This window comes from Mirounga leonina, unplaced genomic scaffold (genome assembly GCF_011800145.1).
Source record: "Mirounga leonina isolate KUSES-001 unplaced genomic scaffold, KU_Mleo_1.0 Mir_129, whole genome shotgun sequence".
In the NCBI taxonomy this organism is placed as follows: Eukaryota; Metazoa; Chordata; class Mammalia; order Carnivora; family Phocidae; genus Mirounga; species Mirounga leonina.
This window is the reverse complement of record NW_023270323.1, coordinates 74,944,322-74,970,014: the sequence shown is the minus strand read 5'-3', so window position 1 is coordinate 74,970,014 and position 25,693 is coordinate 74,944,322. Positions and strand designations below refer to the sequence as shown.

The following is a 25,693-nucleotide window of genomic DNA, read 5'->3' as shown; positions in this document are numbered from 1 at the left end:
AAAAAAAACAAGCAAGCAAATGACCACAACAAAAACAGGCATCCTTCCTGGCCATATGTATTCATGGGTTTATGATCAACCCTTGAGCTGTGGATGGATTCCTGCCTTGTTCCTTTACTCTCTTATGTCAACTCATCTTTCCACCCCAGCACAACTGCTGCCTTTTTCAGGAAGCCCTCCCCGGTGTCCCCCTGCCAGTCCCATGGAGCTCTGTGCTCTTTCCCTCATAGCTCCCGGCATGGGGCCAACTCACACTCATCTGTGAGGTGACCTGGGTCCTGTCAGACCCTCTCACTGACTGCTTGCTTCAGGAATCAGGGGCCCAGTCTGGTTTTGCTCCATATTTTATCCCCTGGGCTTAGTACATGCCTGGTACACAATAAAAACTCCAAAAATAAGTGGGCATGCAATGAACAGTGACTCCAGGAGGTTACTCATAACTCAGACTCCATTACAATGGCCTTCCCTGAGCTGCACTTCAGGCTTGTGCTTCAGCTCTTACTGAGGGTCCATATAAGAAAAATCATAGAAAAATATATTTTGCAACTGCTTTAACTTTAGTTTAAGATTTGATTATGTGTCTCAAGACCCTCTCTGGAGGGTCCCTTGTAATAAATGTTTATTTTTTATTATTTTTTATGTTTTTAAAGATTTTATTTATTTATTTGACAGAGAGAGAGATAGCGAGAGCAGGAACACCAGCAGGGGGAGTGGGAGAGGGAGAAGCAGACTTCCCGCTGAGCAGGGAGCCCGATGTGGGGCTCGATCCCAGGACCCTGGGATCATGACCTGAGCTGAAGGCAGATGCTTAATGACTGAGCCACCCAGGTGCCCCAGTAAATGGTTTTTAGAGTTGTGTGTAGGTAAACTCTGTCTCTCCTGAGAAACTGATTTGCTTCTCAGCAAGAGAGAGTCTTTCTGGAGGAATCAGTTCCTTTCTTGCCCTGGCTGCCAGGAAGCTCAGACACTAATTGGTATCTCTTACTTGAAAGACGACAGGATGCCTCCCATGACATAGTCAGTTTCCAGGCACTGTTCTAAGCCCTTAATGTGAATTAAATCACTTAGAAGTTCAAAATAATCCAGTAAGATGAGTGCCTCAGACAGGGGAACCAAGCGAAAGGCTGCACATAGCTAGCAGATGGCAATGCAGGGACTTGAACCCAACCAACCTTGCCCCACAAGTCTGAGGTCTTAACCTCCACAGTGAGCTACCACTTGGTAGCTCTGTTTTAATCAGCAAGGGCTCTTCCTTTTCCTTCCAGAGCCCTGAGTTTAACCTATAACACACACACACACACGCTTGTGTGCTTTATATGCTGTCTCAGTTTTTTCCTTGATTTCTATAAGGTAGAAGATGAAGTCAGTAATACTTATGAAAAAGACAAAAAAGAAGCCTGTAAGGTATGGCCTGGCGAGTTTGACCTTTAACCTCCAGTTTCTTCATCCCTATGGAAGGGGATGTGTCCAGATTCCCTCTCAGCTTTGTGGTACTGTCCAATATGCCAGATACAAAGACTGTAAAAGTTACTGCCACTCTTGTGCCAACAAACTACTGATACAGGAGCAAAAGGCTAATGGCAGAGGCCGGCTGCAAACGGTCACAGTTGACTAGCAGGTTAGAACCCAAACGTTGCCACCATCAAACGCATGACAGCATCGCAAAGCTGAATGGGTTTGGAAGGGCTGGTCCTCCCCAGACCTTGGCCCAACCTTCCCTCCTGCTACCTTTGGGGGACAGGAGGGGGTGATGACAAGCACAGTGGACTATGAGTCAGGAGAAGGGACTTTGTCCTAGCTCGGCCACTGACTTGTCTGGTGGCTTCAGACAAGACTCACTGATCTGGGCTCAGTTCCACGTCAGCACGATGAAGCTGTTGCGTTGGCATGAGTGCATTTCTAACTTCTGAAGCCGAGATGAAGCCTCCTGGTTTAAGCTCAGCTGCTCCCCTCCAGTCACATTCCACTACAACCAGATGTCCTCATGCTTTTGGGCCACACCATGTCTATCCCAGATTCTTGTGCTTTTATAGACAAAGATTTAGACTTTGTTTCCAGCCAAGCCTGGGTTCAAGAACTGGCCCCACCACTTACTAACTGAGCGGCCTTTGGCAGGTTATACCAACCTCCCTGGCCTGACCTGTAATGTGAGGGTAGGAACATAATCTCTTAGAGCTGGAGAACACTGTGACAGGTGGGCCACCTGCATGTGCCTCTGTGCCCCAGGCCCTTACCACATGGTAAGTCCATTTGTCCTCCCTTCTCTCACATCACTGCACAGTTAGGACACCCTCTGCCTGCGTCTCAAGTAGGTATCATTTATTTGTTCAAGTACTCAACACACATTTACTGAGCACCTACTATATTCCGAAAGATAGGTCTCTATAGCACCCTAATGTCAGTGCCTTGTGCTTGAGATTTGATTTTAGAGAACTCTTTAGAGAGTTCACTGTTAGACATTGTTCAGATAGTCTCCATGTCTGACTCAAACTGCTTTGAACCGAAGTCTTCATAAGCATGAAGAGCCTATGTCTTTATTGAACATTTTGTAAAAATTCCTTGTCTGGTTCCTTCCCTCTGAGCACACACCCAAACGTCCCGACCCGCATACCTTCCGCACCACCTTGGGACTGGCTGCAAGGAGACTTGGAATGGGACTTTATATATATGCTTTGCTTGGACTTGAAGATCCCTCCCCTGAGGAAGACCTCTCGGGTGCAGAGGTAGAAACTACCAAGGCATAAACATCAGAAGGTCCAAAGTGATTATCTTACACATGTCCCTGGTAAAACCGCTGGCCTGGGTAATAAAGCTGCCTCACGCCTGTCTTTCCCGCTTCGCCTTCTTCTCCTCGGGTTGAAACTGCTCCGTGTTCCCAGGGCAAGGAAGATTCTGGTGCCCATAGACCGCCTAGAGCGTGAAGCACAGAGCTTGGAGGAGCAGCGTGTTGCTGTCAGGTGAACTTTGGTTTCATTCATTCTTTCCGCACACGATCAGGGAGCACCTACTACATGCCAGGCCCTGTTCTAGGTGCTGGGCTTCAGCTATGAGCAAAACAGGAAAAGTCTCTGCCCTTGGGGAGCTTTCGTCGGAGGAAGCAGATGCTAAACAAATTAGCATATAAATACACAATTTCAGGTACTAAGTGCTAAGAAGAAAAATAAATTAGGGTGAGGGACAGTGAAGAGGAGAGAAAGCGTTTGAGCTACTGTAATTGGGGAAGGTGTTTTTGGGGAGATGCCCCTGCAGCAGAGACCTACATGGACTGTTGCAGGGAGGAGCCTCTGGTTGAAGGAGCTTGTGCAAAGGGCCGGAGTGAGATGTGCCTGGAGCACCCCCCCCATTTCCTAGCTGTGTCACATTCTGCCCACTGGGATCAGTCCCCAGTCACTCTGTGGCCTGCAGACCACATTGCCTGGACTCCCATGCTAGCTGATTCCTGGTAGATCCATCCATGAGAGGCGCGGGTGCAGGTCCAGGAGTAGGAGGAAGAAAGAGCCTCTTCTACCTCTGGTTGAAACTCCAGCACCAGGAGTGGTGGTGACCCCTGCTCAGCCTTGGAGACTAAAGCTCTGGGGTCCTTCCTGGCAATGGCAGCACCCACATTCGTGCCCCAGTTCCAGCATCCACCCTGTAGCCACGATGTGCTGGCTGCAGTTTGCTGAGGTGGGGGGCTCTGCCTGACGCCCCCTGCCCCACACCTTTGTGACCATCCCCCTGCATTCAGTACATTTCTGAAGTATTCTTTCTGACCTCCTGAGGGGAAGGCTAACCAGGGCGCTAGCTCTGTGACCTGAATCCCTCTGCATCTTTGTCTCCTCATCTATAAAAGAAGGAGCAGGAACATTGGAGGCTTTTTTGGTGAGGATTAAGGCAGTGGATACAGCACACTTGACCTCTGTTCGTTTCCTAGTGCTTCTGTAATGAATTATTACAAACTCGGTGACTTCGGACAGCCTCACAGTTCTGGAAGTAAGAATCCGCAGTGGGTCTCAGTGGACTACAGGCAGGATGTTGTCAGGGCTGTGTTCCTTCTGGAGGCTCTAGGGGAGGATGGGTTTCTTTGCCTCTTCCAGGCTCCCCAGTCTGCCTGCATTCCTTGGCTTGTGGCCCCCTCCTCTGTCTGCAAAGCCAGCAACCTTGGGCCGAACCCTTCTCGTGCTGCTACCTATCTGGTTCTTTCTCGTCTGCCTTGCTTTTCCATGACAAGAATCCTTGTGATTACATGGGCCCCTATTGGGAAATCCAGGCTTATCTTCCCATCTCAGAAGTCAGTCGATTAGCAACCTTAATTCCATCTGTGATCTCAGTTCATTGTCGTGTAACCTACAATATCCACATGTCCTGGGAATTAGGATGTAGCCATCCTTCAGAGGAGGGAGATTCTATTCTGCCTCCCACACCAGCACATAACAGCAACTCAAACGGTCAGAAACATTTGAGCCCAGTTAGTGCTTATTGTCCTGTGCCACCTCGCTGTCCCTTAGATGGAAAGCAGGCCACTCCAGCAATGACAACTGTGATCACCTGTCATGTGAGCTCGTTCATGGGCGGTAGCAGACCCTATGCACTTGCTTTCAGGAGCCCTGGCAGCGACACCATTTCTGTCCCAATGTGCCAAGTCCTGACCTCAGAACCCGGAGCCGGACCAGCCTGAAGAAAGCATCTCGCCCAGTCCTGATTATACAGGTGGAGAAACCACAGCTCAGAGAGGTGGTGTGACAGGACCGGGGCTCCTGACCCTGGCCAGCGTGTAACACTGCACTCTGTGGTCTCTCTCAGCAGCTATCATCTGGAAGGACTCAATGAGACTGATGCCGCCCGGGAAATAACTGGAAGGGACGCTCAGACGACGCACATGCAGTTCTGCTGCTGAGCAGTTTCTCACCCACAGACCGCCCAGTCAAAGCTGATGAGTTCTCGGGGCCCCAAGGTTGGGGCTTAAGAGTCTCCCTTCCACTCTCCCCTGCAGGAGCTCCCTGGCTCATAAAATATTAATATCAGCATCCTTGTCATTTCATGAAATGCCCAGTCTATGAAGAACGAGTTACAGGATATTTGGGGGCTGTTCTAGGATGTGTTTTGTTGCCCAGGTACACCCATAAATCCCCCTCTGCTCATGAGAGTGGCAGGCTCTCAATCGGTGAGTCCTGAGAGGGGACAAGTATCATATGCTGCCTCCTCCTAGAAAGCGGGGCCATTCAGCCAGAACCCCATCTCCATCCTCATCATACAGGACCCGTGAGAGGCCAGATGGGAGGTAATTGCAAGAATCTCCCTCCCGGGAGTCAGGGGGCCTGGCTTTTGAGCTCCAGCTCCAAAAATGGCCAGGCTGGGGATGACAGCAAGTTCCCAAATGTCTCTGGGTTGAGTGGCTCACCTGTGGATTTGCCTTTGTCCTGCCAAGGCATTCTGGGAAATGCAGTATTTTTAACGACCTTCCAAATGAATGGTCTTCAACAGACTGGAGCACACTTCCAAGGGCTTGATTTCTTTTCAAGGCCTTGATTGTCTATTCAATGCGTAGCCAATGGAAGTCTATGCTGGATTCTGGGGGGACATGGCACTTAAGGAGATGCAGTCCCTGCCCTTGAGAGTCTCACCATGTGGGGAGGGAGGGGGAGTGACAGAAACGGGCAGTGACACCACAGTGTGGCCAGGGCTGGGGCAGATGACTAGGGGAGGGAGGGATGGCGTGGGACCACGATGGTTAGTGTTATGTGTCAGCATGTCTGGGCCATGGCACCCAGAGAGAGTTGACCCTTGAACTGTGCGGATCCACTTACAGAAGGATTTTTATACACTACTCTTTGCATTTTCTCTTCCTTATAATTTTCTTCATAACGTTTTCTTTTCTCTAGCTTATTTCATGGTAAGGATGCTGTAATAATACCTATAACATACAACATGTGTGTTAATTGACTGTTCGTGTTACTGGTAATGACAGAGGCTGGTCAACAGGTGGCTGGTAGTAGTTAAGTTTTTGAGGAGCCGAAAGTTATATATAGATTCTCAACTGTGCAGGCAGTTGGCAGCCCTAACCCCCACATTTTTTAGGGTCAACTATATTGGGTCAAACACCAGTCTAGATATCGTGGTGAAGACAGTTTTTAGATGAGAGTCACATTTACATTGTTAGACTCTGAGTAAAGCAGATTATCCTCCATAATGGGAGTGGGCCTCATTTAATCAGTTGAAGGCCTAAAGAGAAAAAGACTGAGCTCCCCAGACAGAGAGGTAATTCTGCCAGCAGATGGCATCAGACTTAACCGGCAACACCAGACTCTTTCCTGGGTCTCCAGCCCAGCATCCCGCCCTGCAGATTTGGGACTTGCCAATTTCCACAATCATATGAGCCAATTCCTTGGAATAAATCTCTTTCTGTATATGTATTTATAAAATTTTAATATTTACATAGGCAACGCACCCCGTTCTGTTTCTCTGGGGAACCCTGACTAACACAGGGCCACCCCGATCCTTCTGGGGACCTCAGGGAAGGCGTCACCCCACCTCACTTCTTAGTGGATGCACGGTTCTAGAGGTGCGTGGCTTCCATCAGTGTGGTGGCCAGGAGAACGTGTCCACAGACCCCCGGCCACAGGGACAGAACTGACCAAGGGCCGCAGCTGCTGTGCTCTGCAAACCATCACCCTGGGTGTCCAGGCCGTACTCTTCAGGGACTGCTCGCACAGTGGTAGAGCACAGCAGGGAAACTAAGGCATCCTTGTTCTAGGGACACAGGGCTTCCCTGCGGCTGATGCTGCTGGCCCCATCCCTCCCTTGCCCACTGGGGGTCCAACGAGCATCACGGTCTGTCAGCTCCCTCCACATTTACACAGGCCATAATTCCGATAAAATCCTCGCTGCTTAGGCCACTTAGTCTCCACTTCTCAGAGGACCCAGAGGGACACAGTCAGTGACTCACACACCGAAGTCTGAGCTCCATGGAGAAGCACTGAACCTTCCATGGGAATGAGCTGGACCAAAAAGAAGACAGGCATTTCCAACTAGGCAGCATCTCCGGGTCCTCCCCACGGCCCTCTGAGGCAGGGCCAGCATTACAGAATGCCGTGGAAGGATCTTCGTGATGCCCAAGAGATCTGCGGGACCCAAGGCTATGGCTGGGCCCAGGGTGCTCATGGCCTCTACGGGAGCTTGTTTCCTTCACCCTCTCAACCAGGACCTACTTGATCTACCACGAATGTTTGTTGATGGGCTGATTTCAACCACATGATTATAATCCCTGCACTGGATGTTGCCACACATCCGTGGTCTCATCTGAGCATCCTTCTGGGCCCTGGAGGTAAGCACTGTGTTCTTCCCGTTTCACAGGATGGGAAAATTGAGTCCATGCCCGAGACAATGGGCGACTTGCCTGGGCTCACAGCTACCATGCAAGGAAGCAGGGGCGGCACCCAGCCCGGCTGCCTCTCCAACCACGCGGGGCCCGCAGCGCGGCCCTGAGACACACGGGCGCCTTCCAGACAGCCAGGGAGCGTCAGAACATCAGCAGCGAGGTTACCAGGTACACAAAGGAGAGAAAAGCATGTAAACCTAATGGCTGACGCCAGAGTGTCTCTGAAGGATGGAAGTGATTTGGCTGAGAAAAGTATTTTGACAAACTCCTGGAGTGGAAGGTGTTTGCTGAAATCTGCATGTTGTCTGATTCCAGCTTCGGAAGGGAAGGCATGCTAGCAGGAGAGGAAGACGAGCTCCAGAGCCATCTGGAAGGCAGAGGGGACAGCGGACAGTGGTGAGAGGGGAAAGAAGTAGGTGCTGAGCAGTGGGGACCCCGTGCCTGGAGCCCTTCCCAAGATCTTCAATATTGCCTTGAAATGCTCCGGTGATGTGGGGTGAGTGCTTGCTGCTATGGTGTTTGAGGAAACCAAAGCAGGGGCTGAAGTTCAAGTTGGGGTGTTTATGATGCAAGACAGAGCAGCATGCAAGGAGGCTGGTGCCCACGACAGTTCGGAGCCCAGAAATGCTCAGGATTTCCAAGACACCCTGAAGAGGGCTTGGACGTTCCCTGTGTTGGCAAACTGGGATTCTAGGCAATTCCTCCAGCTCTTGGGGCGCAGACAGCCCCAGCAGACTCGGGGCTGCACAAGATCGGCCCCAACCACAGACACAATACAGAAAGCATCCCCTACTTGGCTGGAACCCTGGACAATTCTCTCAGTTTAAAGGGAGTCTGTCCTGCTCTCTGGAATGAAGCATATGAGCAATTTCAAGATGTGCCTTCATGCTCTGGGAGCTCAGGGTGGTTTCTGAGCTGTCTTCCTGCCCCTTTTGACCCTTGGGTATTTTGTAGGAAGGCACCTGGCCCTCTGCTTGGCAGCCAGCCCACGAGCAGGCTCCCCAGCCAGGGCAAAGGGAGCCTGAGAGACAATTACTCCAGGGATACCAGGTAGTGGGGTGGTGGCACTCAGAGGTCACTCATCCCATAAACATGAAGACAGAGCACTGATGGAGGAGGAGCAGGTGACTGTGCTGGCAGAGGCGGGGACAGGACCTCGGAGTCCCTCTGCCGGGTTCAGGAGATGGTGTCATCTTTCTGACTGGCACTAGAGCTGCCCCTCCTCATCTCTCCTGTCATCTCCGGGGGGACACAGTGTGCCAAGAGTCCCCAGGTAAGAGCAGGCCTGGGAGGGGCTGGCCACCCCAGGGCTTCCTTCCCAGGCACGTGGCTTCGTTTCTGGTGGATGCCTGTGGTGGGTAGGAGCCTGTGGGCACATCAGACGTCCTCCCTTATCAAGAGCCCACCCAGCACAAAGCACAGCTTTCTCACAAAACCTATGCCTGCTTCTTCCCCTGCTGCTCTCCTTGTTTCTATTATTTCCACGCTCTTTTTCTATGTTCTCAGTGTTTCAGGGCAGGCCTGTCCAGGAGCCCATGAGTGGGTACTCAGCTCCGTTCATGAGTGTCTGTGGTGTGGATGGGTTGCATCGATGGCCCTGATTTTATGACCTCCCTACGTGTGTCCTTTGCTCTGTAACCGTGCACCCCCTCCCGCTCTGACAGTGCACTTGGCCATGAGCGTTACTTTGGCCAACAGGATTTTAGTTGATTTGAAGCTTGAAAAACTGCTTGTGTCTTCCACTTCCTCTCTGGGACCTCTGTGCTCACTAAGAGAATGTGCCTGAGCTAGCCTGCTGGAGGATGAGCCCGTGGAACAAAGTTGAGGCGAGCCTTGATCAGCCAGCGGACCACCAGACATGCCGGAGAACTTCTGCTAAGACAAGAAGCATTGCGAGGGCAAGCCCTATCAAGAGGAACAGAAGTTCCCGGCTGGCCCATAGACTTGGGGACGATAAATGCTATTGTCTTAAGCCAATGAGTTCCAAGGTGGTTTGACATGCTGCATTTTTACGGCAATTGTTGCCTCCTGCAGGGCCCCTGTTCCCCAAATTATGTACGTGCCAAGTGCCAAACCACCTGCTAGGTGATAGGGTGTGTTTTGTTATGCTCAGAGGTCCCAGAGCAAGAGGGTCGGTGTTCAAATCCTAGTGCCACCGCTTGCTAGCTTTGTCCTTGGTCAAGTTAACCCTGCCTCCATTCTTGTTTGTTTGTTTTAAAATGGGAATAATAATGTGATCTACTTCCCATGGTTGAGAGGCTTTATGGTCTAATACATGTGAATTGCTTAGAATGATACAGTTCTCAGTCCAGGTGAGTATGCCCGTCCCTCTTCCCCTTCCCCCCACTTCCTGGGGGGCTTAAATGCCAGTCTGGGGCTCCCCTGTCTCCCCATCACCTGGCACAGGGCCTAGCACAGTAAATATCCATTGTTTGCTGAAGTCTAGAGGGAAACTCCACTTCTTATTAGCACAGATGCAAATTTCATGATTCTCTTTGAATCTAAGGCCAGTGACATCTTTGTTCTCTGTATAAAGCACCATGTAATATTTATCATTGGATTTCTCCCTCACTGCCTACCATGCTGTGACATAAACCTGTTTCACTGTCAGGCATTTACACACACGGCCCGTTCCAACTGTGCTTAACTGACGCCTTTCCTGAGAGTTCTTGCCGATGAAGCAGGAGGGATGGAACTAGAGAGTTCGCCGCCTTCCGCCGATCCACAACCTGGCTACTTTTGGGACTCAGAGCCTCACGTTAGTTTTGCTCCAGAGCCTCCACCATCTGACAATCAGCCTCCTTCTCTGCAGCCTGACTTCTGGATGGTTTGCCTCCCCACGGGCCCCAAGAGAAGTCCCCTGGAACACGACCCACTGATGTCCCTTTGTGCATGAGCGGGATGGGAGGGAACTCTGCTCTGGTTCCAGTCCTTCTCTTGTCACCTGCGGTTGTCAGATGGGTGAGGGCTGCTAACCAGGGTCCCCCCTGGAGGGGAACAGGGCTCATGTCCCACCTCCACTGCTATGCTCTTGAAAATTTCATGACTATGGGCAGTCTGCTGAAGAACACCTGCAGCTCCCATCGTATTTTTAAAGGCCTCCAGAACCCAAAAACCGAGAACCACAGCCATGGTTAGGTCACCTCAGCCCTGTACGCCTCAGTTCTTTTGCGTAAACAGTGAAGTAATGAGAATGTTCGATTCCACGTTTTTACAGGAATGTTGTAAATGAGAAAATGGATCCCAACCATACACTGCTAGGCAAATAGAGGCAATTATTAATATCCCATTTGTTAATTCAGGAAATACTTAGGTTGTTTGGATTTTTAAAAACATTGCGCAAATTATATTAAACTAAAGACTATATAATTCTCGATTTTTTTTCTCAGATGTGGACATTAGTGAAATTTAGGTCAGAGGATAGGATTTGGATAAGAAAATGGACAGAGTTCTCAGAATAATGACAGCAAATGCTCCTATGAACCTCATATGAATCATCTAATTTAATCATTATAACAAGCCCAGAAGAAGGTTTCTATCATTTCCTCCTACGGATGAGGGTCCCGATGCTCAGGAAGGTCAGAATAAGGTCGGGCAGCATGTGAAGGCAGCATGGTCCACCCAGCCCCTCCTGCGTAATGGGTGCTGTCAGCTGTCTCCTTGTACCAGAAGAATGCATTGTTCATTCCACGTTGTCTGTCTCTGGGCAAAATGGGATGACATTTCGGGGCCCTGTAGGAAAGCCTCTGATTCTGAGTGCTTTGCATCTGGCCCAGCACCTCGCCACTCAGGGGATTTAAGGAAAGTGGCCTAAGACCAGTCCCCAGCCGCACTGTGGGCATTGTGTTTCTCTCCCATAAACTGGGCATGCTCTGTCTCTTCCCAGGGTGGATAGCACCCAGCCCCGTGCCGGCAGGACACGGCTGCTCATTCTGCACTTGCACTTTTCCCCTTCTTGTGAGTGTTAGGACAGCAGAACCGGGCAGTGAAGAAGAGAGGATGTAGGGAGAGAGCCACATAGACCTAAACCGCTAAGAGATTAGGTTCGTGCTGTCTTGTGGTTGGGACCACCCAAGAGGTAGCAATAGGGAGACATCGCCTAGAAGTGAGCAGACCTGGGTCTTATTCTGCTCTGTCCTGGCTTTTCCAGGCTCTCTGTGTGATCTGTGGCCCCACTGTGGGCTGTTGGGAAGATAAAGCAATACAGGGTGTCCAGGGGCACCTGGCACAGCGCCTGCAGAGAGGAATGGCCCTAGGTCCCGGCGTGCCCTGCAGTGCTGACCCCATGAAGAGGCTGGAGCTGTGTGGGAAAGGCCATGGGCCCCTACCTTTCTCGGCTCCTGCCTGGTCATGCTTCTCAAAGAGCAGGTAGCGCGGGCTCTCAGGGAGAAAGGGCAGGCTCACCAGCTGCACAAAGGCGGGGACAGCAATCATTCCAAACAGGTATGGCCAGGTGCTCTCCTGAAGGGAGAAAGAGGCGGCCAATGAATGGATGTGGCCTCCAGTCATCCTGCTGGGGCGGGCCCCTGGGCCAAACAGCGTTGGCCGTCAGCAGAAGTCCCTCCTGCAGTGTGTGATCCCCACCAAGAGGCTGAACAACGGAACGGACACAGGTTTAGCACCAGCCCCACGTGTATGACATTCTCCATGCACGAGGTCGGTCAGTTCTCAGAGCCATCTGTGAGATGGTGACCTGGGGGGCTCAGCGGGGCCAAGGCCACTCAGGGATATCAGGGCTGGTGGATGCTACGACCCCTGGGGCATCATGGTGAGCCTTCCTGTTTGTGCGGCCTTGGAAACCACACTCGTGGCCCCTGGAATCTCCGTCTCCTCCCCTGTGGGCCGGGGACAGTCCCAGCCACTCCACAGGCTGTCCTGAGAGTACGATCGGATAGTGCTTGGGCTGTGGGGCCTGGCACACAGCAGGTGCACAGAAGAAACTACTGTTTTCATTGGTGCCAGCCCCCAGACGCCTCCGAGGCCCACAAGACCTGACCCATCTCGGTCCTGTCAGAGGACATCCAGGACAGTGGCTGGAGCTTCCCTGATTCCGGCAGGTGAGTGTGGTGGGGCTGGGGCACAGCGGGCCCCTTAGGCAGGGGAGTCTTCCCTGTCCAGCGGCTGGGAAAGCAAGCAGGGCCCTACAGCCCGCGCCACTCAAGGGGCATTTGGGCTACCTCAAGAAGCACCCATCACCTTAATGCGCCCACAGCACCAGGAGCTGCTCCTATGCTGGTCAGAGCAGCCTTCTTCTTGAGCTGCTTTTTTTTTTTAAAACCCCGTTTACAAATGAAACTCTCACTGTGCCTCTGCAAGAAAAGAATGCCAATGGGAGGCAGTTCTGATGGGGAGAAAGCAAAACGCTCAATGCCAAATTCCTGACATGTTTTATTTCCTCACAAAGCGAAGGAGGCCCGCAAGGAGGCATGTTCAGACCTGAAAAGACTTGACACAATGGGCCGTTGGGCCGAGGCTCAGGTGGCTTCGGGTTGGGTTTTGAGCGCCCTCAGGGGCAGAACTTCCCTCTAGTGTTCTCCCAGGGCTGGCTCCCTAAGGAGGCCCCTGAGGCCAGAGACCCCAGTAAGTTCCCAGTTCCTGGAAGGCTCGAGGCTCGAGCAGGCAGGGACCCCTGAAGCACGGAGCGGGCCAACTGACTCACGGAAGGGCAATGCCCAGGACCCGATTTTCAAGAGACCTTCGATCCTACTCCCTTTTCCGTGTAGAACAATGATTTATATTCACAAAACTCCTCTGATGTCACCACTGTGCTGGGAGGAACCGGCCAGGCCAACGCCAGCTTGGGGTTTGGTAGGGAACTCCAAGTGAGAGACCAGGGGGAGGTGGAGGGCAGACTGGTGGTTGCTGGGGGCCGGAGGGAGCGGGGCCGGGGACAGTGACTGCCCCCGGGGATGGGCTTCCTTTTGAGGGATAATGACAATATTTGGGGTTAGAAAAGAGCCATGAACGTGCAACTTTGTGAATATACTAAAAACCACTTTAGAAGGGTGGATTTTATGGTAGGTGAGTTATAGCTCTGTTTTTTTAAAAGACCGAGGGAGAAAGGAAAATGGCATGCTTGTAAGTGGGATTTTCGCTATGCCTACTTGGTGTGCGTGTTTTGTTGGTGATTTTGTTTTTTCTTAGAGTTTACCTGCTGCCTCAGGAAGAGCAGAACAGAAAGCTGAGGGGAAAGACAAGGGAATTAACCCAGTTAAGCTCCTACTGTGTGCCAGGCGTGGTGTGAGCTTGTCACACAATTGTCTCATTTGTCACACAACTGTCTCATGTCACCTCCCGGCAGCCAGGGAAGCCAGGGCTGTTGCTGCATGTTCCAGATGTGGAGACAGCAAAGCCCGGGCGGAGGCCTGCCAGCCAGGAGCTGTGCAGATGGGTATCATGCCAAGCCCCCCAGGCGCCCCTGCACCTTAACAGAGGGGCGCTTCCAGGGGTGAGATCCTGGGAGCTGCCAAAGGGCGGAAGGAGGAGTGGGGCAGGAAGGACAGTGCTGGAGTAGGAACAGCATGTACGACTGAGGCCTGATCTGCCCAGACTCAGCGGGAAACAACCACTGTGGCGAGAACGCAGGGCCAGGCGACGCCAGAGACATGGGAGCTCGGGTGGAGGCTGATCAGACACGGTTCTGCTGCCATTCCATGGCACGTGGACGTGGCTCCGAGGACCACCAGGAGCTGGGGACGGGTCTGCACACCTTCCCCTTCCTTGAATCGACAGTCCAGCATTTCTGGTCTCATGCTGTCAGGGACTACAGTGCATGGATTTCTATTATTACTGACAAGCCAGGTCTGTGGTAGAGCCTGTGATCCGTGATGTCGTAAAGGTGAGGACACGTGGAATCCTTCCTAAGGACATCACTCTGGTGGCTGTGGTCTGGTCCCCACCTCTGGAGAAAAGCGGATACTATTGACCTCAAGGGGGGCCACCCCTAGCTCAGGATGCTAGTGGTGTCTGCATGGGGAAGGAGAATGGCAGGAATGTCCAGAGTAGAGCTTGGGGGACATTTTACTCAGGAGGAGCCGAGCTTAGCCCACAGTGGAGTTCATGAACTTGGTTCCTATAAAATCCCAAATCCCACAGCTGTCTGGATTTGAGTCCTGCCTCTATCCCCCGTTCTCTGTGGCCTTGAGCAACCTAACTGCTTATGTTCAGTCTTCCTTTCTGTAAAATGGGGATAACACTAATGCCTGTTCACTGGTCATCAGGAGCGTTACAGGAGTTAATGGATATATCAAGTGCTCAACAGGACCCTGCTCACTGTAAGCATTCAACAGGAGACAGTGGTTCCTATTATCAGCTGTGGTGAGAAGCCTGTTACATAGATTATCTCCTTGAATTTCCACACTAGCCCTCTGAGGTACAGACCATTATCACGCTCATGTTTCAAAAACATTCACTGCCCCACAGAGAGGTTACCTGGTTCATCGAGGCCACAATTCAGTCATGGAGACATCCATGGAGACATCAGGTCTTGGGTCTGAGAACCAGAGTTCTGATCCATGGAGACCCAGGGAGGGATCACAAGGGCACCAGACCTGGGATCTGACTTTCTTCCATTGCCTCAGGCCAAAGAATCCTCAGTGACCCTTGACAGTGGTCCTGGGCATTTGGTCCCAGCACAGAGCCAAGGACTCAACATTTTGTACCACAGTTAGGACTTCTTGCCTCCTGGGGGCAGAGAGCGTGCCAGCACTGAGTATCTGTGGGAGGAACGAGCGAGTGTGTACCCTGATCCCTTCACACAGAGCCCTTGGCAACTGCGGAGGATAGCCTCTAACTTTCTTTTTTAGGAGCTGTTCACAACAGAAGGTGTGTTCAAAAGAACATGTATTACTCGCCTAACACAGGACAACAAGGTACTATGGAAAGTCAATCTCAGATGAGTCTCTATAATGCTGGTTAGAGCCTCCTACGTTAAGTAAAGCATGAGGTCAGGGTTCTTAAACCTGCTTATTTTATTCGGGAGGAAAGAAAAATGCATAATCTTGTCAGTCAGGATGATTTTCAACTCCCTCTCAGATAAGGTGAGTGGGTCGCACGATAACACAATTATCTTGTTCTTGAATCTGCAAGGTTTCCTTTTTAAAATTGACTTCTGGGTTGCACTGCCCCCAAGCTGTCGATGACTTCAGGCCTTTCCATAAATACTATCTTCCTGGACTGTGATGAGACAGCACAAAATCTTAAGTAGAGTTGGAACCACTGATCTTACCCCAAGTCAGGTAGTTAGGAAGGACATCGTCATGTGCCCTCCACCCCCCACAAGATGGACAGGGGAGGTGAAGCTGGTCAACACTCAGGCCACCAATGGGACAGGCTCCCGGGACAGCAAACTCAGTGCTGCTAGAGGGGAGAAGGGGAAGAAGGAAGTCTACCTCGCAAAACCGACAGGGGGACGAAATGAAGGATTTTTCTATTTCATCACATTTAGGATCTGATTATAGTAACAGCTGAATGTTTGTCAAGCATTCCACATGCCAAGCTCCGTGCTCAGTGCCGCACAAATGCAACATGTGTTAAATACACACAATTCATGATGCCATCCAAAAGTACAACCTTGGTTTCTGTCTCCTACATTCCTTTAATGTTTAATTGGTGGGGGTGCTCCCTCTGCCCTGTCCCAGGGCCTCAATCTTAGGACACAGACAGTCTCAGGATCACAGTTTCAAAACAATAGTTAAAATCAACCTGGCTGAATGGTAGGACCCTGGGATCATGATCTGAGCTGAAGGCAGACGCTTAACCGACTGAGCCACCCAGACGCCCCTGCATCTCTTCTAAAGACTCATGTCCTCTGCAGCCCTGAGCAATCCAGGGGCAAGGCTATCATGTACTGCTACTGAAATCCAGCCCACTCTGATCTCCAAGCTGAGGACCCACAGGGCAGGTTTATTAATTATGCTTTTATTTTCTGTATTTTACGACGCTTTGGCATCTGGGGTCCTTACTGATCCTGCAGAGACTGCCCCTCCCAGGCTGGCTGAGTCTGGTCATAGTAAACAACTTGCCCGAGAGCATGCCTTCTACACACAAACCAACCGTAGTCCACACCCCCAGTGACCTCCTTTATCCGACTGTCACACATAAGCCAATATTCCTCCCTCCCTAAGTTCCCTCAAGGTCAGGTATTAGACAGCTAGATGGTCCCTACAGCCCAGAGCCAGGCTGAAATCATTCAAACTATGCAGTCCTAAACTTGTTCAAGCTTGTCTCCCTGCCTTGCCCATTCCTGATGCAGAACCAAAATAAAGGCTCTAGGCCTTATTTTCCCCCTCCCTCCTTCCGCTTCCTCAGGGACCCTGGTGCTTGCTCCCGTGGCCCTGCATGGCGTGGCATCGGCCCTGTGCTTGTGAACTGTGAATAATGAACCCTTCTTTCGAAAGCAGTGTCTCCACGTCTGTAACTTCAGCATACCTGATTGAAGCCAAGCCCAGGTACATTTCAGAGGGGCTGGGCCATCCCCCCTCCCCACGCCCCCCAACCCCAGGCAGGGCACCATGCAGGTTCTTGCTGCAAGCGACCACTTCTCTCTGAGCCCCAGGCCCTGCCTTCAGGCCACCTCTCCTTGTTCTCCTCCAGCTTCCTTGAGCACCCGGGGATGAGAGCCCAGCCCTCTTTCTGCTCATCTCCAGTGCTTCCCCAGGGCCGTGGGTCTTCAATTTAGCTGCACGTTGGAATCACCTGGAGAGTTTTAAAAACTACTGATGCCCACTGTCTCCTCCACTTAGAAATTTGGGGTTCTCTGGCCTGGGGGCGTGGCTTGGGTGCCAGGTTGTTCACGTTCCCCAGGTGGCTCCAGGGGCAGTGGGAGCCTAGGGCCTCCCCTCCACCTACAGTGGATGGTGGCGCAGGGCCCAGAACCGAGCTGCCAGGAGTGTTGTTGGCTTTGGGACCACAGCTGGGTCTCCCCAAGACGTGCCTTGGAGGGTGCCTTTTTCCACCAAGGCTGCCCACCCCTCCCCAGGAGCAACCTGCATCTAGGGGCTGGCTGACGTGGGGGTACAATGGCCTGCCTCTCCTCCTCTGTGTGAAAATGGGACAATCAGAGGGGCCGTCCCAGGTCCAGAGCTAGGCCAAGATCTCTATGACTGAGGGCAGCTCACCTTCCCCCTCTGCTGTTACCTCCCTTACTTCCCGGCAGGTATTGAGCTGAGTGCATGTCCCAATCAACTTCCTGCTCACCAACCTCCATCTCAGGGTCTCTTTGCTGGGAAACCCAACCTAGGACACACCTGTGGACCCGTGCTCTAAATGTCCATGTCCAGCCCTTATCTCTGCCTGGGGCTCCTCTCAATGCCAGGTGCCTGGGGGCAGCTCCACTCATAACTCTTGGTTCTACATCTGAGCACGGGGTCTCTCACCTCCCAGCCCACCCAGGCCTGTCCCTTGATCACCACCTGTCCAGCAACCCAATTTGGAAACCTAGTGTCTGCATGCCTGCCATTGACCCTCAGCCCTCCCGCTGCCATCTGACTGGCCACCTGCCCTGCCATGGCCCCACTGGCTGTTTCTCAATCTTTCTCTCATGCATCTCCTCCCCTTCTCTCTTGCTAGCATTGGCCTGAGGGGACCTTCTTCCCACGGTTCGCCTGGATTCCTACAGCAGCATCTCGACTGTTCCCAAATCCTCCACATACCGTTCCATTCCTCACAGCCTGAGCGATCCTTCCAGGAAGGGATGTGGTGTTCCAAGACCTTTCAGGGGCTTCCCATTGCCCTGGGGGTCAAGCCCAAATCTCTTAGCCAGGAATATAAAGCTCTGTCTTACCAGAACCCTGCTATACCAGCCTTGCTGCGGGCTGGTCAGCGGCCCAGGGGCCTCGGCTCTGGTCCTGCCCATCCGATCCGCGAGCCTCCCTGACTTTCCGAGCTGATATCATGCCCTTGCATGTGCTGTTTCTTCTCTGGGGAATGCCTGCCCCCTACCTGCACAGCACCTATCTATCCTTCCAAGTTTAGCATTCCCACCCGTGCATAACATCTCCACCAGGTACAGACTTCCATTAAAGCACTCATTACCTCGTGTAGCAACGGATTTCTTTCTGGGTGTGTCTCTCTGACTAGACTGAGCTCCTCGGGGCCATCCCCCTGCCACGTTCTTTCATGTTTCAGCCCAGAGCCTGGTGCATGGCAGGTGTCCAGTTAAAGATTGCTGACCGAGTGTGTACTGGGTAAGGTGAATGGCACAAGTCAGTGATGCTGTGCTAGACATGGAACCGTGAGACAACACACACCCCTGCTTTTAAAGTACTTTATTATTTATAATGCTCCAACTTCCCAAGTGGTATCCTATTAAAGGGCCGAAATGCCGTAAAAATATTCCCCTCTGAGGTACTATTACAATTTCCAGTCTATAAAAGAGAAAACCGAGGCCCACAGAGTGCCTGGGGGGCTCAGTCGGTTAAGGAGCTGCCTTCGGCTCAGGCCGTGGTCTCGGGCTCCTGGGATTGAGACCCGCATTGGGCTCCCGGCTCAGTAGGGAGTCTGACTCTCCCTCTCCCTCTGCTCCTGCCCCTGCTTGTGCTCTCTCTCGCTCTCAAATAAATAAATAAAATCTTAAAAAAAAAATCAAGTCTAAATATAAATAAACATAAATAAATAAAGAGAAAATTGAGGCCCAGAAAGGTCAGGCAACTGATGAAAGGGCACGTGAGAAACTGGAGGGTGCAGCTGAATGAGAGCCTGGCTCTTCTGATTCCTACATGGGCCTCCTTCCATGACATTATTCCTGATATCATGCCATCACCTTCCCTCGAGGTAGCTGCTGAGTGAATAGAGAAGTTATATGCAGATTATATTAGGCGCAACCAGTCCTGCTTCTCCATAGAGAATCCTATACAGAACTCATCAGAGATCACTCAAGCTCAGCTCCAATGGCTCTGGCTATTACCAAAACATCAGGGACTCCACCAAGGCAAGGTGCTGGTGCAGCCTTTTCTGTAAGGAGAAAGAGTTGGAAACGTGCTCACCTTCAGAAGGGATGCTGGGTGAAATGTGTGCATGCCCCTCGCGTGTTGAGCTGGGTCTTACCAGGGAATCAGCATCAGTCAACAAATGTGCATGGAATCTCTTGACCTTGCCATCCCCATAACCACCTTTCAGAGAGGGACCCTGCTGGCCTCAGCTTTACGGAGCCCCGGAGTGGGGAGCCTGTGCCCAGCTGTGTCTACACTGCCTCGCCGATGGGTCCATCTGTCACCATCTCCACTCTAGATCGTGCAGAAATCAATACCATCTGACCCTACGCAGCACAATCCAGCTGCTACCACAGTTCAATTCATTGTAGCAAACGGATTGTTCTAGAATCACTATTTTTGTATGTATTCAGGTTCTGATTCTATTTCAACAGAACAATAACAGGGATCTCAAGAACATGGGCTTTAGGAGTACTCCTGCCTTTTCCTGTGTGAGAAATAACACTGACATTACCTTCCAAGGGCAAAACACTCACCTCTCAGAAAGCTGCTGTGAGTTCTAGATGTGAGCGAAGCACCCGAGTAGTGACCCATAGTTGCTTTAAGACATGCCAGGTCCCTGCCCCCTTTCCTACAGCATTTTTCTGCTTTTCAAAGGGTTTCGTTGGCCTATGCCTTGCTTAGTTTTCAAGCAATCTTATGGGACAGTAAGGTCAGAAGCTATTATTCCCGTTGTACTGATAAGGATACCAAGGTGGAGAGACCGGTTGATTCTGCAGCAAGATCTTCCATAAAATCAAGATTGTCCCTTCTCCATTCAAGAGAGAGAAATCCATGCAGTTTTAAAAGGTTGTTGACCTGCAGAGTACATTCCCAAGCCAACCTACAATAAGAGACTGGCACCAAGCACATTCAAATTTGCTGGGTGCTTCATACACAGTAACTCAGTTTCATCCTCCCAGTACCTCTGCCTTCATCTGCATTTTACAGTTGGGGAAACTGAGGCATGGAGAAGTGAAGTCATGCATTCACAGTCACGCATGTTCTAAATGGCCAAGTGGGGATTAACCCCAGGCAGCGTGGTACCCAGAACGGCACTCTACCTCCACCCTAGCCTCCTGGACAGACAGGGCACTCCTCAGCTGCACTTTGCTGAGGCAGACCTGACTTCCCTGACTTTACATTTACAGAGATCGCCCTTCTCTTTCCTGGGGAATTAGGTAGCCCCATTCTTTTCTAAATAAAGCCCCCTCCATTGAAGCCCATTATTAATCCCTTTGTCAGCCTTCTGTGTTCTAGCTGAGTCATCCAGGTTTCTGGGTCTCATTGTTCAGACCCATTCACACCATGGCTTTGTCTGCTACCTCCTTCACCTCCCCCATTGTGGGTCATCTACCATCAGATAGTGTCCTCCGAGTGGAACTCAAGAAAGGAAGATAAATATGGTTTGTTCTAAGGCTTTAAAAGCATAAGGACGCCTATGGGAATTGCATTTTCCTGTTGAATGACCTCAATTTGGGGCATATGTATGGTGTGAGGCCTGATTATTAAGGGCCAGGGACCAGCCCAGGTTACCAAGGATTCTATGACCTTGGATGTCAGTCTTTCCCTTCTGCAGCTCTGTTCAGCTTTGGAGTTAGACCCAAGTTCAAATTCTGGTTCTTCTCCTTACAAGATATGGGGCTCTGAGCAAATGACTTATTCTTTCTGGAATCACAGTAGTCTCACCTAGGAAACGAGGATGGTGATGAACACTTATTTTGCAGGGTTGCTATGAGGGTGATAGAGGTGATATCCTGAGCATGGCCCTGGTACACAGGTGGGAGGCAATAGATGTTGGTTCTTTTCTCCCTTTGCTGCGGTCCTGAGCCTATCCTAGGTCCATCCTAATTGAAGAGTGGGTTGAGGCTAGACCTGCTGCCCTGAGCCTATGACTTGGAGTCTGGGTTGAGTATATGGAACTCACGTCTCAGATCCATGCGGGAAATCTAGGGGTTGAGGACCATCATACCTGTTCCCAGGGGCCCCCACTGAATTTCACCAGCCACTGTCCCTCGTCCTTATATGCCTTCTCCCCACTGAGGCCTCTGTCCAGTTACGTGGTACTCCTGCTCTGGACACAGACAGCCCTGGTGGCCCCTAGCTGAGCCCACTGAGAAGGAGCATGGCATCCCTCTGTCTCAGGGCGCTATCTCCTCATCTGTGAGATGCTAGGCTGCATCAAGGTGCACACCCCGATCCCCTCTGCCTGAGTGCCCTTGACTTTCAGTGCACGTAGGGTGTGAAACTGGACTTCCAGAGTGATGCTAGGCTCTCCTTTCCTTAACTCACTCACATCACCCTCATTCTGCCCATGCACATGTCCTGAAGGACAGGGCAGGTCTGAGGACAGTAACAGCAGGTGGGGAGGCCTGTACTTAGCTCTTCCCAGGGAGTCTCCGCCATAGCTTTCTTGCCCCCATTCATTAAGCTGCAGTCACCACGTCCCAGCCCATTGGGTGCCTGCCGCACTTGGATGAACAGAGGCTCCACTCAGTACTATTGGCTCTTTTTGAAGAAGGGTCTTTTCAGAGCCTCACCCTTTCTCCTGATCTTTCAAATACCTTCAATGTTAGGAGACAAAGCCAAAGAAAGGCAGAGATTTCAAGGCAAGGGCTACTTTCTGGCACTGCTTCTTGCCACCAGCTACCTAGCTTAGGTGCGTCCCTACTTGCAGGCTATGTGTGATCCAAGCGGGCAGGTGGGTGGAGGTGCCTAAGAGAAAAGGCTGGTTGGGCCAGCGAAGACTGCCAGCCAGCACCAGCCCTAGCCTGTGACCAGGAGTCTGAGGAGAGGTCACACCTTGTCGTGGAAAGAAACTACCAGAATAAGGCTCACACTGTTTAGCTGGGCACTCCAGGCACTCCATGTGGCCACCACTGCAGCCTCAGCTCCTTCCCCAGCCCCTTCCCATCCCCAGGGGTTCCAGGCTCTCTTAGAGAGCTCCTGGTCTCTGACACCTCTGAGCCTTTGCACATGCTCTTCCCTTTGCCTGGAAGCCCTCTGACTTCTTCTGGCCTGCCTGGCACGTTCTTGCTTCCTCCTTGCAAACCTGGAGTGTTAACTGGCAAGAACGTGTTAACCTGGAGTTAAACAGGAATGCGCATTGACTGCGTGTGACAGCACCTGCTGGGCTGGGGTCCAGGGCCGCGGTATGGGGGCCGGGAGTCTCAGGCTGAGGGGTCTGGCTGCCCTGAGCCAGAGACCCTGAATCCCCTGGGAAGGTGGTGGGTTCCTGATTGAGGACACCTGAATTCCTGTCCCAGCTCTGCTGCTCTTTGGCAGAGAAACCCTGGGTAAGTTATTAAATTCTCTGTGCCTCAGTTTCCTTATCTGCAAAATGGGGGTGATGCCAATCAGTTGTACCTACTCGGCAGAGTTGTTGTGATGAGACAGGTCAGTATGTGCAAAGCGCCTGGAACATGTCTGTCACGGAGTGGGTGCTGTACCCGCATTTGATTTAAACTGTGGCTGTCATTACCGCTGCTGGGCTGGGCTGTGTCTCTGAGCAAGTCATTCCCATCGTTGCCTCGTCAGCCCGCTGAGAAGACTGGCCAGGCCAGCTCTGTTGTTCCTTCTAGACATACCAGCTTCTACAAAATACTTTGAGCGATGCCATGGCCTGATTTTTGATGCAATAGATTTCCTGCTGTTCTTGCATTCGTGTTTTGCTGATATCCAGAGTTGATTCTCTCCATCACTCTCCTTCTCTCGGTAGCTCCTTCCTCTCTCCAGCATCCTCCCCCCCCCACCCCCCACCCGGTTGTGCTGCTGGGGCAGGTGTGGGGCCTCCCTTATTTGTTTCCCTTTTCTCAGGACTGCTGGCTTGCCCTGACTGCCGACCAATTTTAAAAAACATTGTTTCATATATTTTGTCTGTTTCTTGGTGGTGTAAGGTAGGAGGGTTAATCTTGGATGGAAGCAAAAGTTTTTGTGGGTTTTTTGGGAAGCAAATTTTTTTTTTTAAGATTTTGTTTATTTATTTGAGAGAGAGCATGAGCACAGCAGGGGCAGTGGCAGAGGGAGAGGGAGAAGCAGGCTTCCCACCAAGCCGAGAGCCGGATGTGAGGCTCGAGCCCAGGACCCCAGGATCATGACCTGAGCTGAAGGTAGATGCTTAATGACTGAGCCACCCAGGTGCCCCAGAAACAAAGGTTTGGAAGCCATTTACCTGTCCATCTCTGGCTCCTATCTATTTCTGTGACCTCTGTCTCATACCACCCTCCCAGTTCACTCCAGGCCCCAACCATGTTTTCTCTTCCTAAACCTGCCACACTCATCCCTGCCTTTGCCATCCTTTGGCTTTGACCTCTTCTCCATCTTTGTAAGCTTGCTCTGGCCAGTCACCTTCAATGCCACCTCTCAAAGAAGGCTTCCCTGACCACCCAAGCTTGACTGTTCCCACAGGTGTTCCCTATCTCGCCACTTTTTTTTTTTAAGAGTTTATTTATTTATGAGAGAGAGAGAAAGAGAGAGCACAAGCAGGGGCAGAGGGGAAGGGAGAGGGAGAGAACCTCAAGCAGACTCTGTGCTGCATGCAAAGCCTGATGCAGGGCTTGATCTGACAACCCAGAGATCATGGATCATGACCTGAGCCAAAACCAAGAGTCAGAAGCTCAACCGACTGAGCCACGAGGCCCCCCTCTATTTCTGAGTAGGACAGGGAGTAGCACCTGAGGACACACCCAGGACTGCCAGTGAGTAGGTGATGTTGGAGCCCATGTCCATGTAATGTCTATTTATTTTTTAATGTTTCCTGTTATGGTGGTTGTGTTTTATCTGGTGGGGGGTGGAATGGGGAGGACAGACTCGAGGTGACTCTCTGTCCAACAAGCAGCACCTGTAGCTTTCTTTTGGGGAACTGCCCTCAGGCTACTGGATAACTCTCAATCAAAACTTAGCCCTGGGGCGCCTCACTCTGTTAAGCGTCTGTCTTCAGCTCAGGTAGTGGTCCCTGGGTCCTGGGATCAAGCTCCACGTTGGGCTCCTTGCTCAGCAGGAAGCCTGCTTCTCCCTCTCTCTCTGCTCTCTCTCTCACTCTCTCTCTATCTCAAATAAATAAAGTCTTAAAAAAAAAACCAAAAACAAAACTTAGCCTCCAGAGTGTGTGCTGATCAGGAGTTAAACAGGAATCATTGAGGAGTTAAACTAGCAGGATAAGAAAGCACAGGTAGAAAAATGAACTACTGGGACTTCATGAAGATAAAATGCTTTTGCACAGCAAAAGAAACAGTCAACAAAACCAAAAGAAAACTGACAGAATGGGAGAAGATATTTGCAAATGACATATCAGATAAAGGGCTAGTATCCAAAATCTATAAAGAACTTCTTAAACTCAACACCCAAAGAACAAATGATCTAATCAAGAAATGGGCAGAAGACATGAACAGACATTTTTCCAAAGAAGACATCCAAATGGACAACAGACACATGAAAAAGTGCTCAACATCACTCGGCATCAGGGAAATCCAAATCAAAACCTCGATGAGATACCACCTCACACCAGTCAGAATGGCTAAAATTAACAAGTCAGGAAACTACAGATGTTGGCGGGGATGCGGAGAAAGGGGAACCCTCCTACACTGTTGGTGGGAATGCAAGCTGGTGCAGCCACTCTGGAAAACAGCATGGAGATTCCTCAAAAAGTTGAAAATAGAGCTACCATATGATCCAGCAATTGCACTAGTGGGTATTTACCCCAAAAATACAGATGTAGGGATCCAAAGGGGTACATGCACCCTGATGTTTATAGCAGCAATGTCCACAATAGCCAAACTGTGGAAAGAACCAAGATGTCCATCAACAGATGAATGGATAAAGAAGAAGTGGTATATATATACAATGGAATATAATGCAGCCATCAAAAAATTGAAATCTTGCCATTTGCAATGACGTGGATGGAACTGGAGGGTATTATGCTGAGCGAAATAAGTCAATCAGAGAAAGACATGTATCATATGACCTCACTGATATGAGGAATTCTTAATCTCAGGAAACAAACTGAGGGTTGCTGGAGTAGGGGGTGGGGTGGGAGGGATGGGGTGGCTGGGTGATAGACATTGGGGAGGGTATGTGCTATGTGAGTGCTGTGAATTGTGCAAGACTGTTGAATCACAGATCTGTACCTCTGAAACAAATAATACATTATATATTTAAAAAAAAAAAGAAGAAGAAGATAGCAGGAGGGGAAGAATGAAGGGGGGGAAATTGGAGGGAGAGACGAACCATGAGAGACTATGGACTCTGAGAAACAAACTGAGGGTTCTAGAGGGGAGGGGGGTGGGAGGATGGGTTAGTCTGGTGATGGGTATTAAAGAGGGCATGTTCTGCATGGAGCACTGGGTGTTATACGCAAACAATGAATCAT

The 25,693-nt window shown here is 51.0% G+C and overlaps 1 protein-coding gene across 8 annotated transcripts in view; it reads right to left on the bottom strand.

The window, feature by feature from the left end:
* The window catches only part of SLC2A9 (solute carrier family 2 member 9), a 221,878-nt gene that overhangs the window by 74,896 nt on the left and 121,289 nt on the right, over window positions 1-25,693 (bottom strand). For 7 of the 8 annotated variants that reach the window (XR_004679306.1, XM_035005304.1, XM_035005303.1 and 4 more), the window contains one exon: window positions 11,686-11,818. The exons of the other annotated variant lie outside the window; for it this stretch is intronic. Coding sequence is in view for 6 of the 7 variants with exons in the window: in XM_035005304.1 (XP_034861195.1) it covers window positions 11,686-11,818 (133 nt within the window). In the remaining variant the exon portion in view is untranslated. The remainder of the gene's footprint in view (window positions 1-11,685; window positions 11,819-25,693) is intronic. 8 annotated transcript variants of the gene reach the window in all.